We start from the raw sequence: 19,302 nt of genomic DNA, 5'->3' as shown, positions 1-19,302 counted from the left end.
CCAGCTAACAACAAAAACAAGTGATCCATGTGGACACTGAGACGCCGGAGCCCACCAGGTTACTGCACTGCTAACGACAGCAGCTACCGCGGTTAGCCTGGACGTCAACAGCCAACAAAAGTCAACCCGGAAGCGTCACGGTGGCGACACAATCACGCGTGGAAGAGCAGGTACTGAATACAGTGTGTTCCGCAGACGATAACGAAAGTTGTTGATGTTTGTACGATTAACTCGTAGTTAATGTAGTTACTGCTGGTTGAATATTCGGTATCTGCCGCGCCGGAAGTGACGTAGAAAAACGCAGCCAGAAAAAATAGCCAACGGCTGTCTCTCAATGCCTACGTATGGAAGGATGTATGCGAAATACTTGGGAAGTATGAGTACATAAAGTACGTAAAGTGAGTGAAGTGAATTTTACATTTAATTTACGTAGATTTTTACACTCAGAGGTGTATTTATTTTATCTTCAATTTCTGGGCAGGGGGGAAATTAAAAGGGCCCTCAATCAATTTCATGTGGCCCTCCACTGAATATAAACTCATAAATATTATGTCAGACTTTTAATTCACAAATTAATTTTGCATCATTGATACATTTGTTTATTGTAAACTATTTATTGTTCCATGTCAAAACAAACACTTTTATTTTGAAATTCTATTAAATACCCTCACAAATATCATTATTGTTATATAATGGTCACGTCTGACCAGACTTGATGCTCAGTGGCCCCCAGGTCATTTGAGTTTGAGACCCCTGCACTAGAGGGTACTTTCCTGTGCATCTGCAGTTTATGTCCATTAGGGCACCCCCTCCCCACAATTGAAATTTGAATTGGAAAATTGCAAACTCTCAATGTGTTTAACTCATACAGCATGTGTTTGTGATGCGGTCTTAAATAAACCTTAGACCTTTTTCACAGCAGACATTTGTTGACATTGTCAAACGTAGGTTTAACCCGTTCCATCCACTCTAGGTTTAAGAGAGCCAGGCTTGTGGTATTGTAAATGTAAGTGTAGGTCACACTAAATACTTGACATTTCAACCTGTTACACATGTTTTCTGTATTTTCTGGATGTGTTCCAATGAAGTGATTGAGAAATAATTATACTGTTTGGTCGTGATAGTGTTGCTAAAACAACAAATGACACTGAACAGTGCTGTAGATGTCACCTTTGACTGAATGATTCATTCTATGGTGCAAGCGAGAGCATAATAACACACTATGTTGGCATGTCTGTACTGTCTCCCAATGTATTTTAGAATACAATTCTGCTTTTTACTTATAAAGCCTTGAATGGTCTTGCCCCATCGTACCTCAGTGGACTTTTACATCCACATTCACTGTCATGATCACTGAGGTCTGCATGAAAATCTCTTCTTGTGGAACCTAGGTTGACCTTGTTTCTGTGTTTTTTAATTCCCTTTTAATTGTTTTTTTGTTTTATTTAATCATGCCTTTAGTTTACATTATTTCATATCCTGTCTGTTTCTATGTATTTATGCGCGGTGCAGCACTGGTCAACTCCGTTGTTTTTAAATGTGCTATATGGAAATAAATCTGGACTGGATTGGATGTATATGTTTGACCCTGTGTGTGTGTGTGCATGGGTCTTGGTGCACAGTTTTAGTAATGAGTTGGCTGCTTGCATCACTGTGCGCTGGTGACGTGTGGCGTCTGGGAGCTGTCCCAGGAATAATGGTGCTGAAGCTGCAGCATCGATTCAGCAGCCAATGATCGCAGGAGAATCCGGGGCTACGGATGCTTTCACCCGGAGCAGGACGGTCCGACACTCTGCTTGGATTTTAACCGAGGTGTACGTTAACCCATCGGCTTGTTCCTGGCACATGGGGACTCCATAATTTGGGACGTATGGCTTCATATAGATATGCCAGCAACCTGCAGTCTGGCTAGATACCCATAATAATAAAAAAAAAAATCCTGAAACTGTGAATATAGAAAACGCTGTCGCTGACCAGGTAAGACAGATTTCGCCTCCTAACATGGCACACCATCGATTGACTTCATTTGCTTTGAAATCCTCGCAAAGACACCGAGAGTATAATCTGAGCTGTGCTGCTTTAAATCAGGCTTTCGCTCTTGTCAGAAGGCAATTTTGAATGTTAAGATTGGGCGCTGACATTTGGTTTCGTAGTGTGTTTGAATCGACCAAAGGCGGATTTGATTGTGGGTTTGTGCGCTCGCCGTGAATCTGGAGGGAGAAGCTTAGTTTATGTTGTATAGCGCAGGCAGACTGTGACAGTGGGCACTGAGTGAACGGGCCACAGCCTTTTTATTACTTCAATGCACATTACCATCAGTCTAACATTTGACTTTTTCCTTGTAGCTGCTACATTCGCTGAACTTAATGGCTTCAGACACTTGTTTGCATCGATGGGATTTATTTGCCTTTTGGATTTTGGAGGACAATAAAAGTCAGATGCTACAGTTAAACTAAAGGAAAAAGACCCTCCTCCAGCCTTTACACACAATCCCACAGCGTATATGAAGGAGTGCTTTCTCATGACGGGGACACATACAGTGCATGCTGTTTTCTTCCAGCAGCACCTTTGCACGGTGCCGTGACTTTCTGGCCGCAGATAGCTCGATGCAGCGCAGCCGGGGAATGTTGAAGAGCCGCTGCTGCGTCCTGCTCGGTGACCTGAGGCTGCTGCTGCTCGGGCCACCACCACCGCCGACATCGCTGACCCCGATGAGCGGCCAAACCGCGGAGAGCCATGAGACAGGCGTCGCCGTTCCCGACAACAACAACACGTTAACGCGGAGCCACCAGCGCTCAGGGGACCGGACTGCCTCACCTGCGCCGGGGGCCACGGGGCCATCGGGTGGAGAGCGACCAGCGGCGGGCTGGGTGGATGCTGCAGAGCTGTCGGCCGCCCTGCGCGTCTGCAGCAGCTCGTCCGACGACTGCTCCAAAGGCAAACTGGAGGAGAGGTTCTCCCTTACCAGTTACACGGAGAGTGGCTTCAGGACGCCCGTGTGCAGAATCTGCTTCCAGGGACCAGAACATGTAAGTCAAGGGAAATAATGCTTTCAATGTAAAAATGAGGTACTGGTGTCATGAAGTGCAACATCTGTGTTTTAGAATGAACTCTAAGGGCCAGGTGATCTAATCATCCTTTCTGGCTGAACAACTGTTCTGTGCAGGCTTTCTGTGCTGATGATTTACTGGCAGTGGCTTGCGCTGACATTTCAGGGGGCAGGGGCCTAAGTGAAAAAAGGGCACCCCCTCATAAATATTGGATGGGGAAAAACTGTGCAGTAGCAAATGTAGGATTTATTCAATTACATTCAGTTCAATTCAATTAAAAATAACCTCAGCTGCTCACAGAGCAGTCATAAAATACATTTAATTAAAACAAGTTAAGAAAAACAAACAAAACACAATGTCAACGAGTATTAAACAAATTTAAGTGCATACTTGAAGTGTGGATATGGATATAAAGGCAAATAAGTAAATAAAAGCAGTACTTTAACACTGCAGTAGAGTAAGGTGTTTTGCAAAATAACTCTGTAAAACATGACTGATCCCACAGATGTTACAGTTCAAAAGCAATTTTTGGGCATTATAGTCATATTTCCAAAATCAGTGGCACATGTCAGTCTGACATTTATCTAAAGTGAGTGGGACAGTGGTAATGGTAAAGGTAATGTGCACATGTGTAGGAACCATCCGTCCTGTAACATCTGTTATATACAGGCTTTCTTGTTTTGAGGATTTACTGGTCAATCCTTTCCCAATCCTTAAGGAGAACCTTTTGAACCCTGCACTTGACCATGAGGAGAGAGCCATAGCTAGTTGTGGGGGGGTTGCAAAAACAACCCATTATAGCCAAATGCTATATGAATTGGCTTCATATGCAAGAGAAGTCAAGACAAAATATTAAAACAGTAATAATAATGTGCACAGAGTCAGCCACACTGTGAAGCCTTCACATCTTAGGCCATAGAGTGATGATAGCGTCACACAACATCAATCAGGAGAGGAAGAATGGGAAGCAAGCCGACTTAAGTGTGTGCAGCAATAAATAATATTAAACGATAACAGCGTAGCAGGGACTTAACAATTTGCAGACATTAGTTACACTGTTTGACAGAGCCTTTGACACCACAATGACAAATACAGTATGTCACACCTCGCCAACTATAATGGAAGTAGAGCACTTTTAAAATGTGAAGCAAGAGCGAGATAGCTGAGGTGCAGGACAAATCCAGAAGGCTGTACTCACAGTTGTCTTTTCTTTGCCCAAGCACCAGATTTTGATGATCATTTCATGGTTGTTGCACACAGTATGTCCTAAAATCTGCCTTTGTTTCATCAACTCATTATTCTCACAACGATTGTGTGCATCAATCCACCTCTGAGCTCAGCGTTTGTAATTATTACTGACATGGGTCTAGTTATGAAATTTGAAGACGAGGCCTCATCCTTGTTCTTTTTCACAGAAAGTCAGTGCACTCTGCAGTGCATACAAAGTACTGATTTGAGAATGTGCAGTGTTTCCCATGGTCTCCTCCAGCTCAGCTCATCAATGCATCTTGCAGCTAGTCAATAGCATTTGATTTTATGTCATCCCATCATTATGCAAGTTCTTATCTATCACCAGCTCTCCTTTTTCTGCCACTGCTGCTGTTAGTTTGGATAAAGTCCAGATATGGATCTGCTGAGGTGTAAATGGACACAAGGAGAATGAGTGGACTGTCTTGTGTGTGTCACTGTGCGACACAGGCACCAGGGACATTAGTTATCATCTATTCTCCTCTTCTATTAGCCTCCAGGATGTCACATAGACGGAGGTAGCCATTATGTGATGCGACAGTCCATCTTCAAAACACTATCTCCCCCAAGGCTGAGAAACTCAAGAGTAAATAAGGGAGGAAGTTATAAAAAAATAATCTACTTTAATAAGACTATATGGTAATCAAGTACATATTTACATTTTTGTGCCATTTTCCCTTTGTCTCTATGTAATACTTACTGTGTATTTATGCTTCCGTGCTTTTACATATAAATACTCCTTTTCGCTTCTCTTGTCATGAATCGATGCTAAATCGAGTGGATTGCTTCCAAAAACAATAAGAAAATGCTGTGCAAGTGAACGCAAACATAGGGTTGTTTTTTTTTTGGCAACGTCTGGGCATTTTGCTGTTAATGTGTAATGTTAGCATTACATATCTCTCCATGGCCAGTATGGATAAGATAAGAGCCAGGTGTGTAGGCAGCCTTATAACGAGAGACAAGAATCAGAACTGACCCTTCAACCCAGACACACAAAAACTGAGCCATTGCTAGACAAAAAAAAAACATATTTTCATCTTTTGCTTTATTTACTACTTACAGTATGTACTTCAGGTTATTCATTCAGGCTGATTTTCCTAAGCTTTACAGAAATCATGTTTCAGTCAAATTATCACTTGTGGTCAATTTGAGCTTTAGCTTTATTCAAACGTGTGCTTTAATACTTGTTCTTGACCTCTGCTTGAGCCTTTTGTTAGATTGCATAGATTCAAATGATGTATTGCACAACATTTTAAAAGGAATATTTAAAAGGTAAAGTACTATGACAAATCATGGACTATTTCTGCACATGCTGAGGTATTTTTATTTTAAAAGGTGACTATTACACTTTGGGGCCGTCACTGCTCTGTCCTCACTTCAGTGGCACATTGAGAATATGGGAATCCCTGCTACTTAAAAAGAATGCCAGCTTTCTTTTCTAAATCATAACACAGATAATGCACTCCCATGTTGTGTTTTTTGTGCTGCATAATAAGAAGCCTTGAGGGGTCAAGAGAGCATCTTTTTTTTCTAAATGGCCCCACGGTGGCAAGGGACTATGCTTTCGGTAGTACATCATATGCAGGATGGCTCCTTTGCCAGTTATTTTGGAATGAGATATAAACAAGTTATGTAAGCACATAAAATGTCCTGGCTTGGCTGAAGTCTGTAGATAGGAGCTGTGAAGTCTTACACTTGAATTATATACCCCAGTTTCATTTCTATTCAGTCACTTTAAAAGGTCCATTAAGTGTCACCGAAGGCCTAATGGTTCCCGTAAAATTAGCAGTAAGTGGAAAGTCTCCCAGCATATGTTTTATGAGTTCTAATTATAGTTAAATAAATTTAAAACGATCTGACTTTCAAATTCATTTTTAGATGATTAGACGTCTTTTCCCTCTAACTTGTTGAATGTAGTAAAACTAATAAATGAAGCTGTTTCTTTCGGATGACTGCAATATTGCAGGTTGCTGACAAAAATCCTTGTGGCCTCAAATGTTATTGGCTCTTGTAAAAAAACGCTGTCATTCAGCTTGTGTGTGCGCACTAGATTATTATACCACAATTTCCCTTCGTCTGGAGTTAATGGAGTTCACTCGCATCGATTCCACACCCTTAAGAATTGTGTGTGACCATCTCTAATTTAGCCTCATGTCATTATATATACGTTGAACATAGATCCAATTTTCCGAGGAGGAAATTGGGTGCACTGAGGTGTTTTAGGATAATTCGGCACATAGGAATCAATTGACATGACCAAAGTGACCAGATTTATCATCCTCTTCATCCATTTGTTGAGTTATTTGTTTTTGTTGTCCAATAATCATAGCAATTTGATAAACAAAAGGATGTTACCACTTTGTGTGTGGGGGTGTAATGCCGGGTTTGTTATCAGTCTCTCCTGCTCCTTCTCCCTCGTCTCAGTTGTACTGAAGTGATCCAGGTTTTAGCTTTTGGCTGTGATCAGGACAGTCACAGTCAGCAGTCTGAGTCCCCCTGGACAAGGCAGAAGTGTTGGCACACCTGCCAATACACTCCCACCCTGACCATCTGTAGATGGGCCTTTTCTCCTCTAGCTCCCTGCTTTTGACCAGGCTACTTCTCCGTCTTCTCCGTCTGCTTTTGACCAGGCTACTTCTCCGTCTGTCAGAGATGTCAGCAAAATGACACCATGGAGCCTCAGTGCATTTTATAATTTTTGCTAAAACCTCTATGCCATATCCTCATGTTATACAGACACAGTGCGTGCTGTATACTACATTAAACATAGGCTTTGAAACTCAGTGAATTGGTTTATAGAGGTGGAGAGTTTTCAGAAGTGGGCTGACTCATTTATTTATGTTTTGTATTTAATATTCTATAGATCCAAGTTTCTTAAAGGTGGTAAGTCTACATCATCTATATTCCATAAGACAAAACTATTAATGTATTCTAACGATCTTGGAGCCCAAGGCGAGAATATATAGACCCGCCATTTGTTCCACAGGCTGAGTGCGGCATCATAATACGTTGAAATCTGGTGGAGTCATTTCCAGTTTTGGACAGTTGCACAGAAAGACACATTTGGCATCCTTGTTATCTTGAAGCAGAGGAATGGGAGTGTGCTGCAGCTGTGCAGTGTTTTCTTATCATTGTATAGGAAGTGGGCATCTTATTATTGTATATAATTTGAATATGTACCCGCAGGTGGGGACATGCGCTCATTACAAACAACAGTGGTCTGCTGTTGTCTGTATAAAAGCACATGGCACAACCATGAACAATGTCGAGTGCAACACTTTTAATTCATGTATTTGGGTGTTAAACTGCACTGTCCAAGTGGATTTGGATTCTCTATTGCTTTTCCAGTTTTTAATTCTGTAACTAGTTAATTTTACCCATGAAGATCAACACAGGATCTTTAAGTGTCTTATATTGCTAAAGTATTGCCTTCCATGTCAAAAGAATTATTTCATGACTTTATACAGATTTTTTGTGAAACTTCAAAACTCCACCGTAGCTGTTGAAAAGATGTTGGTCAAGTTTAAATCTAAGGCTGATAAATCTAAGATTTTTCACATAAAAACATCAACCATTTGAGCATCTTTTCAGGTGATATTGCTTCGCTCAAATGCTTCTCAAAAACAGACCTCGAACAACTTTGAAATGCTGAAGTGAAGGTCTGGTTTTGTAAGCTAAGCTACCTCTTCAAAATCTCTGGGCTTCCGCTTCCCGCTGGTTTAACACAATCATCTACATTATCCCTAGATCTTCAAGCGAGCAACAATATCTTCTGTAATAACTGTCCAATATGTTGGATCTGGTTTAAAAGTGATGGATGGAATATTAGTGAAATGCAGGGCAGCCAAACACACAGGATGTTAGATCAGATCAGCTGCAGACAGAGACTAAGTGTTTCTTCAACATTTAAATGAGCTCTGTGCAGTGTAAGCGCTGCAGTAACAATAACAGTGTAATCATTTACAGCATTGTTGTGGTTTTACTCTCTAATCCTACACGTTTCAATGATGCAAGTAATCCAGCATATTTGTTTTGGGCTTTCTGCAATGCTAAGGGTTCATTTCACACCTGAACTGATGTTCTGCCAATACATAGCTGTGTGTTTTGTACTTAAGATGCATGCTTGCCAGTACTCAACGCTCTGAGAAAATCAGTGATCCAGCACAAAAAAACTGCAACGAAATACAAATGTGTGTGTATAGTGTGTCCTGCAGTATATTGTATGTGTAAGAAATAACTGCTTTGGGGGAAATACAAGCAGAAAGCCAAGGATCATCAATCACTGGTTGGTGACAGCACATATGTCTTCTTATTATCCGGCTCTTAGTCTTGCGCAGTTACAATAAGATTTTATTTTTCACTGTTTGATATTTTTTGTTTGAGTGAAGTTTTTGTGCTGTTGCTCAAAAGTGCAGGATGGGTATTTTTGCTGCTTCCTGTTTCTTTCTTTTGCTTCAGAGTGAGAGCTCTACTGACTGTCAAACAAATATCTGGAGAAAAAAAAGGTTTTGCTAAGAAGTTTCAAACACTTACGGCATTGCTTGTAGTGACTGTGTGACTTTGCGTCTCTCCTGCAGGGGGAGCTCCTGAGCCCATGTCGGTGCTGCGGGTCAGTGCGCTGCACGCACCAGCCCTGCCTCATCAAGTGGATCAGTGAGAGGGGGTCATGGGCCTGTGAGCTCTGCTACTACAAATATCAGGTCATTGCCATCAGCACCAAGAACCCTCTACAGGTGAGCTGAAAGAGTAAAAAAAAAAAAACACAGTTGAAAAGGTTCAGATAAGAAACTAAGGATTATAAAGAAATTGCAGTATACTTTTTAAATCTACCAAACACTGGCAAGTCAATTCCCACATTAGTCACTGAGTGCTATTATGTCTGCATGCAAAAAAAGAAACTGGATCCCGTATGCAGAGCCAGAAGCAGATAGCAAAAAAAGTTCCCGAAAAAAAAAAATGTTGAGTTCCTTTGCACACACACACATTAAAACAGGGGATTATGAGAGTGACAGGATGATATGTTTGCTGTGCTGAACCAGAGAGATCAGAGTGATGTAAGCAGCGAGACTGTCGTTACAGGAATGGAATTTGAACCAGGGTCAAACCAAAAGCAGACCTAGAGTATGTGGACCTGAAGCAAAGGGAGACTAGGGTTAGTCTTCTGCAGAAGACACAGAGAATGAAGGAGTGGCAAACTGCAGAGTCATTATAATTCATTCATCTCACTCGTCTTCTACCACTGTATCCTTCACATGAGGGTCATAGGGGACGCTCGAGCCAATCCCAGCTGTCATGGGGCAAAAGGTGGGGTTTCCAGTCCATCACAGGGACACAGAAACAAACAACCATCCACTCTCACACCTACAGTCAATTTATAATGTCCAGTTTACCTAATTTCCATATTGCATGTTTTTGGACTGGGGGAGGAAGCTGGAGAACACACACACACACGCAAACTCCATGCAGAAAGCAATGCCCTTGTTCCGACCAGTGTTTGGAACAATGTTTTGATGAATCATCAGGAAAATTATTAGGGTTCCTAAGTGAAGGTGAATCAAGTCACTCATTTCAATCCATTTTTAGTTCACATATCAACATTGGTGGTTAAAATAAAACTGTCAAATAACACAATTTCCAGTTTAGGTCTGAACATATGTTAAATAACTTCACGCAGGTCTTTTCTGTCATCTGATCCCTCCAACAGAAAGATTACAGATAAAGAAGATAAAGAAAAATGTTCTTTGTTTCAGATCATTTTGAGTGGAAGTTATTTTTACCATAGATTTGTGCTTGAGAATTTAGATTTTGTGTTTAATATACTGCTTCTAATATAAGCAGTATCATTCCCTGGCCCTGAAGGCTTTTTCTTTTGTTTCAGTTGAATTGTTTGGAAATGGCCTGATTAAATTAAGATGATGTTTAAATCTTCATCTTTATGTGTTCTCCCCTGTTTCCCAATTATTAAAAAAAGAAGAAAGAAAACAGTCAGAGATACAGAAACTGATCTTGCCTGTGGTCTCTGTCCTGTTGCAGTGGCAGGCTATCTCCCTGACAGTGATAGAGAAAGTGCAGATAGCAGCAGCCATCTTGGGCTCACTGTTCCTGATGGCCAGTATCTCCTGGCTGGTGTGGTCGTCCTTTAGCCCGTCGGCCCGCTGGCAGCGACAAGATCTGCTTTTCCAGATCTGCTACGGCATGTACGGCTTCATGGATGTCGTGTGCATCGGTGAGCTGGTTTTCTTCCTCTTTAAAAGTCTGCACTTTTTTTATGCTGACATTATTACAGGTATATTGTGTTTTCATCCAGCAGAGTAAACATAATGTCATAGCTGTTCAGCAGAGTCAATACTTATATCCTCCAGCTGTGTGCAAAGTGTTGTGGACGCCATTGATAGTTTACACTATTGACATTTAACGCAACTAGTCTACGCCATTTAACCAATATTGGGTGTCTAGAAACTCATATTTCAATTTTTGAGTGCAGGATTGTTTGAGCTTTCTTTTTTAATATATGCTGCACACACCTGTGTCTGTGTGTGCTTTGCAGCAACTGAAGTGTTTTATTTGCATTCATTAAAATGCATTTCACTTTTTAATAAAAGCTGCAGTGTCACTGTCATGCACACACTGACGACCATTGTGTACTGATATACAACCCAAAGGGGCGAAAAACAAACAAACAAAAAAAACATTTTAATCATCTTCTCATCTTCTAAACCTTTTGTGTGGGAGTCCAAATTGAAACTTGAAGCCAGCTGTCGGCCTCTGGAGCCCGAGGGGCCCTCGGGTTTCGGATGGCTGTGTGATGGCATTTCACATAATAAAAATAAAAAAAAACATAACTGCCTCTGCGTCAGGATGAGAGTAGGAGATTGATTGTCCCCGGTTTGGTGCCGATGATCGACCGTGGTGTCATAAATTCACTGCATTTTTACAGATCTTAGCTTGTCACCTGGCAGATTTTCAGTGCAGATACCTCACTTTGAATGAATATGAAGAGAAAAGACTGGAATCTATTAAAAAAAAAAAAACTCAAATAGAGAGGAAATTAAGTCCATATGATCAGTAATTAGCGTTGATTGCAACATGTAAAGCTTATTTAATTCATATTAGAGAAAACTATTATGCTATAACCCAAATGATGCTTTGTTATTTGTAGTCTGTGAGAGAATATAGCCTCTACATACAGTAGCAACACTTATTTTAACCACTCTGACTTAGCATTTATTGTATTTCTATCGCCATTAAATAAATTATTCATGAAAGAATGTTTTATAACTTCTCCTAAGACGTATTTTACATATGCAACTGTTTTACACTATGCTCTTGTTATTATCCGATTGTATAGAACAACTGTAAACAAATACATCACTAAACACTTTTAAATGTTTACATCAGCTTTAAAATGTGAAATGGAGGTCTGAAATAAAGTGCAACAGTGTGTGCTTAATAAATAAATCCAAACCTTATATTCCCTCTATGTGGCGTTAACGCTGTAAAACATTTGGTTTTAAGAACCCAATGTCACAGATTGATTTCATTGTTTCATATACACAGTTCAATGAGCACAAATCAATAAGTAATTTGAAACCTTGATAAGATGTTATCGAACGACCCCAGAGAACAGATGCATCACTTTAGATCACCTTAATTTGAAAATGGTGAGTGTCTTTGTGTCATAAGTTGTGTCATGTGTGTAGTGTTTTTGTTGTTTTGCTTTTGTTTTAAATAAGATCCTATCTTGGGGTTATAATGCAATGCTGTTAAAGATTTTATTTCTCTCTCTGTTTCATCCTCTGCTAGTACATTATACAGGCTTGATCTCTTTGTTGCTCTGATCTCAACAGCTCTAATTGTCCACGAGGGACCTTCCGTGTTTCGTATCTTCCACCGGTGGCAGGCGGTGAACCAGCAGTGGAAGGTCTTGAATTATAATAAGTCAATGGACAGCGATGACCTGAAGAATACCACTGTGGACAGGACTGTGTCCCAGCCCACCGAGGGCTATCAGACTGGGATAGGAGTGTCCACCTCCACCTCCTCCCTGATGGTGGTAGCCTCCACAGCCGCCGGCTCCACTTCCACAGATGTGGTGACAACCACAGGAGGACTGGGAACGCACGTAGATCCCAACAGTGGCAGCGCAGTGTCGGACCCACACTGTTCCTACAACATCCTCCACCTCCTCAGCCAACTGAGGCAGCCGGAGCCACGCAGCCAATCCAGCAATAGTTCACGAGAGCTGGTCATGCGAGTTACTACAGTCTAAAAGAGGAAAATAAGGCCTTATGTCACACGGACGTGAAAGATTTACAAACCAGCTGACAGTTGAGAAGAAAAAAACAACAACCCTAACTGCACTGGATTAATACAATGTTCTTGTTTGTTTCAAAATGCATCTCTGCTGTCCTTACGTGGATTGAATAAAAGTCAAAATTGTTTGATTTTCAGAATTGCTTGGAAAGTTGTGTTTTTATTTGACATATAATTTATAGTACGAGTGGGACGAGCACGGTGAAGCGATAACATGTTCAAAGGTCATTTCAATAACGACTAAAAGCTTCTAACAGCATCATTAGTGACAGAACCTTTAACCATGCTTCATCCTACTTCATACATTTTTAATGTTTTGCTGGGATGTGTGTGTGTGTGTGTGTGTGTGTGTCAGGAAAAACAAACATGAATGTTGGAATGTACATTTATGAAGAGAAACACTTTTCTCCGGAAAAGGACAAAGCTTTTGTCTGTGTGATCATTTACTGTCTCACACAAAGTGGAGCTGCAGGTATCACATCAAATATATCAGCTATAAATCAAAAAAAACAGCAGTGGGTTTTGTTGATTGCAGTCATTTGAGGCGTTGCAAGGTGCCAACGCACAAGACTCACATGCCATCCTACAATTATATTAAACAGAACTGATGCAGTTTTGTTTTGTTTTTAAGTATAGGCTTTTTGTCAGCTGTCTTTGACAAGCACTCAGCTGCCACTGGGCGAGTTTGTTGATTGTATTTTGCAAAATCTTTGAGCAATTTGTTCTTTTTGGAACACCTTGTCTCTAAACAACACTTTCTTTTTTCCCCCAGTGTTTCTAACAATGCACCTGAGCATTAGAGAGGAATAAAAACGATAATAAGGACCTTCATCAGCCAGTCCGCTTAAATACTCCTGCTACTTTATCCACACATGAAAACATTTCTGTGCTCCAAAGCACCACAGTGTCACTTGCACTCCATTATGCACATATTCATGTTCACATTTGGCTCACAGAGCCAGAGATTTTCCCCCATCCCTCGGCTCTCAGACTAAGATATGCTCTTTGATATTTAACTCCATGTCCATGAAAGATCAGTTTTATCCCAGGGGACAGCACATCTCTAAAGCGTGTTGTGGGAGGGAAGAAACATTGGTATAAAAACCTGCTCATAGCTGGGTGGGGATGGAAGAGGGCGTCTTATTGATGCAAGTCCTTTTATTCATAATTTCAAGAGGCTGACACTGTGGAGGTGAAACTGCACACTTTCCCGCAGTTTTCTCCTTCAGTTTCCTGAAAATCGTTTTGATGATAATATTATTTTACTGCTATTATCGTGCTATGAATATTATTACAAGGCAACACGGATGATAGCGTGGAGCAGAAGAAGAAGCTCTGCCTCTGAGCGCTTTCCAACATGCTTTGAATTAAAACACATCATTAGCGTCAGTATACTTGGGATAGAAATGAGCCACATTAATTCAAGTGATGCTTGTGTGTAATGTTGACATTTTTCATTCCTGTAGGTTTTTGCTTTGCAGCTTCTTCATATCTAATATATGAAGACTATCTGATATACATGGTAATAATTTCATTGCAGCATTTAGGGAAGTCAGGAAGTCAAAAATTCAGCTGTCAAAATGCATAAACACAAATTCTTAGTATTAAAATAGCTTGTTTTGCAACCCTGCTAGACCTCATCATAAGCAAATGCCAGTGAGTACAGTATCTGCAGAGAATCAGGTGGTGCCATGACTTTCTGCTGAATTATTTAAGACATGAAGTGCTGATATCAATGGGTGGGAGCCGCACGTATATGGAGCCCACTCGCAAAGAACTGCAAGGTTGCAGCGAGTTCATCGTCAAGCACGCTCGCCTCGGTTTTCTTCACACCTTGTCTCTTTAAATATAAAAGCACATACAGCACACCTGACTGTGATGAAACTCAAGTCGACAGAAAACAACCAGACGGATAAAAATGTGTCACCCGAATCTCCTCAGTGTGGTTTAACATGAGACACATGCAGTTTAAATACTTAAACTTAGTTGCACATGTTGAGATGTATGTATCTGTGTCCCGTTTGTCGCGGGAGCATGAGATCTAACAGGACATGCGATTAAATTATAATTTAAAACAATTAACCAACCCCTATTGACACAATTTTCATACATTTTTCAAACATTCTCAGTATACAGTCACTAGAAAATCTCAACACTAAACTCGCTATACTGGAACAATGTGTAACTTCAAGATAAAACAAACCAAACATCGAAATTTTGCCTCCAGCTTACGACATTTTAGTTAAAGCAAAATAACAGAGGCACTGCAAAGCTTGAATGTGTGGGAAAGTCGTGTTTCAGTGGGGTTGCCGTTCTGCCTGCTTGTCACTCCATCGTAATAAAACCATCGTATACACCACTTTCATCTGCAGAGAACTGACCCAAAAATTGGATTTCTACAGGACGCTGAACCTTTGAAAGTAGAAAGAATTGCATATACAGTATTGGCAAGTTGCAGGTCATCTGAAGTCAGTCTGCCATAACACGCAGCAATTGACTCGCTGCACATTTGTGTTAGGGTGAAAAGAAATTTTAATTGGTATTATAAAGTCCACGTAGGCAGCAATGGTTGAGGCGGCTATAGCAGACTGATTCTTGTTTGTTTGTGTGCCCACTTGTTCCTGTTCAGGGTGAGAGGCTACTGAATTCTGATGCTGCATTCACAGAGTAAACCACCACTGAAAAACAGGCAGTGTGGGCAGTGTAGACGTTCCACTAACCCTTACTTTAACCACTTCCTCAGTCAGAAATTAGATTTCTGCCTCATTGGGACCAGGAATTTGTCCCCATGAGGACTAATTTTTTATAGCTTGTGTTCTCCCCCTGGTGGTTTATTCCTGTACTGCACTTGGGGACTTTCCTACACAATTATTTGTTTACAGTAAGTGTATCAACTTTCTTTACACAACAGCAGCACATTTTACAAGAGTGAACAGCAATGTAATGGTCTGAAACAGGGAGTGGTGTGGGGGTGAGATGCACTGGCTTACTTACTCAAAAACAGGCAGAGGTCAAACGTACGAGGAAATCAGTCCAACGAGGCAAACAGATCCAAATAACGGCAGGCAAAGAATCCAGAGGTCAGTCTACAAACAGGTCAGATCCCAGTAGACTGGAAAACTGGAAATGCGGGAGAGCTTGGCATAAACACAAGACAATCTGGCAGCGGTAAGGTGGTCGAGAGCTGGTATAAATACAGGAGAACTAACGAGCTGCAGGTGAGGAGAAGGGCCGTGGAACCACAGGTGCGGGGAATGAGCTGATTGCAGTTGAGGGCAGGACCTGAAAGGACAGGAGAGTTAGTGATGAGGCATACAAATAATCAGAAACAACTGAGGTACTGTGAACTGTTACATTTGGAAAAGTAAGCGTTTTGGCAGAAATGTTCAACGTTTTCCTAATATTGATACATTTTTACTCAGAGCCACTTTACTGTATGGAGAATAAAAACATTCTCTCCCTTTTGTGCAACCCAGCAGTTACTGTACATGCAGTAAAACGTGCAGTATTTGCAGTTGTAAACAAGAATGTGTTCATAATCTGTCCTGCCTGGTTAAATAAATGTTTTGTTTTTACAGCGGTGGACTGGAAGGTATACATTTATACTGGTGATAAAATATCGGATATCAGCATTTATATCCCAACATGTAACAGTGTCATAAATGTAAAACTTGTAAACCGGGGCCTCCGCACAGTTCCTCCACCTGGATGCAGCTAACATTTTAAAAAGTGTTGCTCAGGGAAAAGACTCAATTTGCCAGACTCTCTCTCTCTCTCTCTCTCTCTCTCTCTCGCTCTCTCTCTCTCTCTCTCTCTCGCCCACTTGCACACTCAGCATTTCCTCAGAAATTCACACACACACAGACACATTAGCAGTTAAGTGGATGAATCCCTGCATTTCTGGGACGTTCCTGCTGACAGTCACACAGTGTCGTGGCCTGATTAAAAGGCAGCTCTCAATCTAAATATACTCTCTGGCTCTAAAGCTCTCCCTTGTTGAACTCTCTTGTTTGCAGTGGTACTGATTTTACACTGTATGTTGTGTAAATCTTAAAAGCTTATTATATCCTTGGAAGGTTTGAGGAGATTCTCTGCAATAATACTTATTTAGGCCCCTTTGCCCCGAGCAGAGCTTCAAAGACACTTTTCCATCTCACTGGATTCTGGGCTCACCTCTCTGCCTCTCTCCACCTAGTTCGCTCTTCCTTCAGTTCCACAACAGTGTCTTATCACCAGCTGTTCCTGGACCATTCCTCTCTGTGGGCTGCAGGTCAGAGTCTGGCAGATGATGATGGATGCTGGTGTTTTCCTGAAGGGGTTTTCTCCAATTCTGCCCACCTTCCTTCTCAGGATCTGCTTGGCAGCTGGCTCCTGTGCCACTCTGTGCCACAGCGCATCATTACGGATTGCGTCAGTCCACCTGGTGTTAAATACATGTCTCAGACAGGTGTTAAACTTCTGCTGCAATATCTTTTCCTCCAGATTTCTGAACTGTGAAGTATGTAAATGACTGGATCTAGCAGTTTATTAAGATTCGCCATCTGGAAGTATGGATGGCTGCAATACATATACATACAATAACCCATTTTTGGAAAGAACTGGAACGAGCACATGAGAGATTGATGACATGATCCTGTGTTACGTTTTTGGGAGAAGAGCAGTGAGTGCTGGAGGAGAATAATTGTTGAGGATTTGAAAAAAGATTGCTCATTAATTGTGTAGTTGTGGAGAGTCAGGGCACTGAAGTGAGAGAGTGCAGTGCAATAGTAAGTTCAGGGAGGATGGTTATTATGGATCTTACAGGCTCTGTTAGTGGTTTGGTGAATTCTTTGTGGAGACGGTATGATACGGACGATAGAATAATGGTTGCGCTTCATGGTTAAATTATGAATATGTTTTTTTGATAAGTGAGCTGTGAATCAATGAACGCAGCAAGGCATTCATAAGTGCTGTGTGCTGGTTCATTTTTGATATGCAAAAATGATTGGGGTCAGTCAAGGATAAAGAGGAGTTTGGTGATTAGATTTCATCAAGTCATGTAAGGATCAAAGATCAGAGGAAAGTGTTTCAGGGTTTTTAAACCCAAACTTAAAACATATTTATTCTGAATGACTTTTAATACCCAGTAGTGGCAGTTTTATTCTGTTTATTCTTTTAATTCTTGTTATTCACTTTTTATTCTTTTGTATTGTCTTTAATGCTTTTATTTTGTAAAACACCTGTGGGTTGTTGTAAAGCGCTATAGAAATAAAGTGCACTACATAAAAGCATATGAAAGACAATTAGAGTGTTTATACACATTGAGAATATAATTAACATATAATAGTACACAAAATGCTGCCTTGTGGTACTTGAAATGGGGGGAAATGTTACATAACCATTTGTTTACCTCATGGGACCTGTTTGATTAAAGGTATCAATTGAGTATTTTCCTCATTAGCACAAACAATATTGTGTAACTAAAAGGAATGGATAATTACAGTAAAAAGAAGTTGGAATGCAACACTAATTCGTCCCTGAGTGAAATTTTTTTTCATTTTTTTGTTATGGTTGAAGTCCTTGATCAGCTGTAAAGAAAAAACAACAACAACTAACAGTGCATTCAGACTTTTCACCATCTGAAAAGTGTCCCTCACAATGTTTTCATCAAAGCATTTGCTTTGCATGCTTATAAATACTGGAGTTAAATGAAGCATAAAGTTCACGTCATCAGGAGGAGGAGGAGGACGAGGAGAGGACACATCTCTGCCCTTGACTCATTAAAAAAAAAATGAATAAAAATCATAGAGGCATGAAAAGACAAGACAGATCATCTGTAATAATCTTCAGTGTCTGAGAGGAAAAATGTCCTTCAAACGTAAATGAAAAATTGATTGGCTATGAAAACTAAGTGTGTGCTGCAGCATCTACACTGTGGTGCCATTGAATGCAGAGAGCCTGTAAAGGAAGAAGATTATACTAAAACATGGCTTCACACAAATTATCATTGCACCTGAAACAATACGGACTGGTATTAAATGAGCCCCTTAACAGATTAGAAATGCCTGGTCTTACTTGAAGAGGGGCTCAGTGAAGACTTTTAATGATGTGATGATGTCAGGGGTTTCATTTATTTGAAAATACTGCTGCTGAATCACAGTACACAGTACACAGTATTTTTTTTTTTTTACCTAACTGCACACTAACTATATCCAACCTCAGCAGTATTATGCACATTTTGCACTTCAGTCTACTTTTTGTAGACTGTTAAATTTGATTCAGGGATGGTTGTTCATCTGTCCTCATACAATAGAACACTTATTATGACCTTTTTGAATCTTGCACTTGGTAAATACTCCATATTACAAAAAACTAACACTGAAATTAATATATAAAAACTAGCAAACCCGCTCGAAAAACTAATTAAAATGAAATAACTTTAAAAACAAAAAGCCAAAACGAAATAAAAACGAAAAACTAAAGGAAAATCCCAAACTATTATAACCTTGGGTTACAGTAAACAGATTTACAATTGACACAAATCCACAATAAAATGATACAGTAACCTATTAACCCTGTAAATGGATGGAGAGTCATTTACTGTGAATGTTATTCTATACAGTACATACAGAAATGTTGGAGGCTATACTGTGACTGATGGAGTGTAGATTTTCTGGATAGTTGCTGCAGTGAAATTCCAACATGACATGTG

General features: G+C 40.4%; 1 protein-coding gene across 4 annotated transcripts; it reads left to right on the top strand.

Moving 5' to 3' along the window:
• The first annotated feature begins 38 nt into the window (after positions 1 to 38).
• marchf4b (membrane associated ring-CH-type finger 4b) lies at positions 39 to 12,745 on the top strand. Of its 4 annotated transcripts, none has more exons than XM_058622679.1 (5): positions 39 to 170; positions 2,346 to 3,029; positions 8,876 to 9,031; positions 10,332 to 10,524; positions 12,146 to 12,745. In XM_058622679.1, the coding sequence occupies exons 2-5, from the start codon at positions 2,544 to 2,546 to the stop codon at positions 12,565 to 12,567; spliced, it is 1,257 nt and encodes a 418-aa protein (XP_058478662.1). In that variant the 5' UTR covers positions 39 to 170; positions 2,346 to 2,543; the 3' UTR covers positions 12,568 to 12,745. The 4 variants fall into 4 exon arrangements, with proteins under 4 accessions (XP_058478662.1, XP_058478663.1, XP_058478664.1 ...); XM_058622680.1 differs by having other exon boundaries at positions 43 to 170; positions 2,564 to 3,029; XM_058622681.1 differs by lacking the exon at positions 39 to 170 and adding an exon at positions 1,649 to 1,977 and having other exon boundaries at positions 2,564 to 3,029.
• Positions 12,746 to 19,302: the final 6,557 nt, after the last annotated feature.

The sequence above is a fragment of the Solea solea genome, chromosome 2, assembly GCF_958295425.1.
Source record: "Solea solea chromosome 2, fSolSol10.1, whole genome shotgun sequence".
In the NCBI taxonomy this organism is placed as follows: domain Eukaryota; kingdom Metazoa; phylum Chordata; class Actinopteri; order Pleuronectiformes; family Soleidae; genus Solea; species Solea solea.
This window is presented reverse-complemented; position numbering and strand designations above follow the sequence as displayed.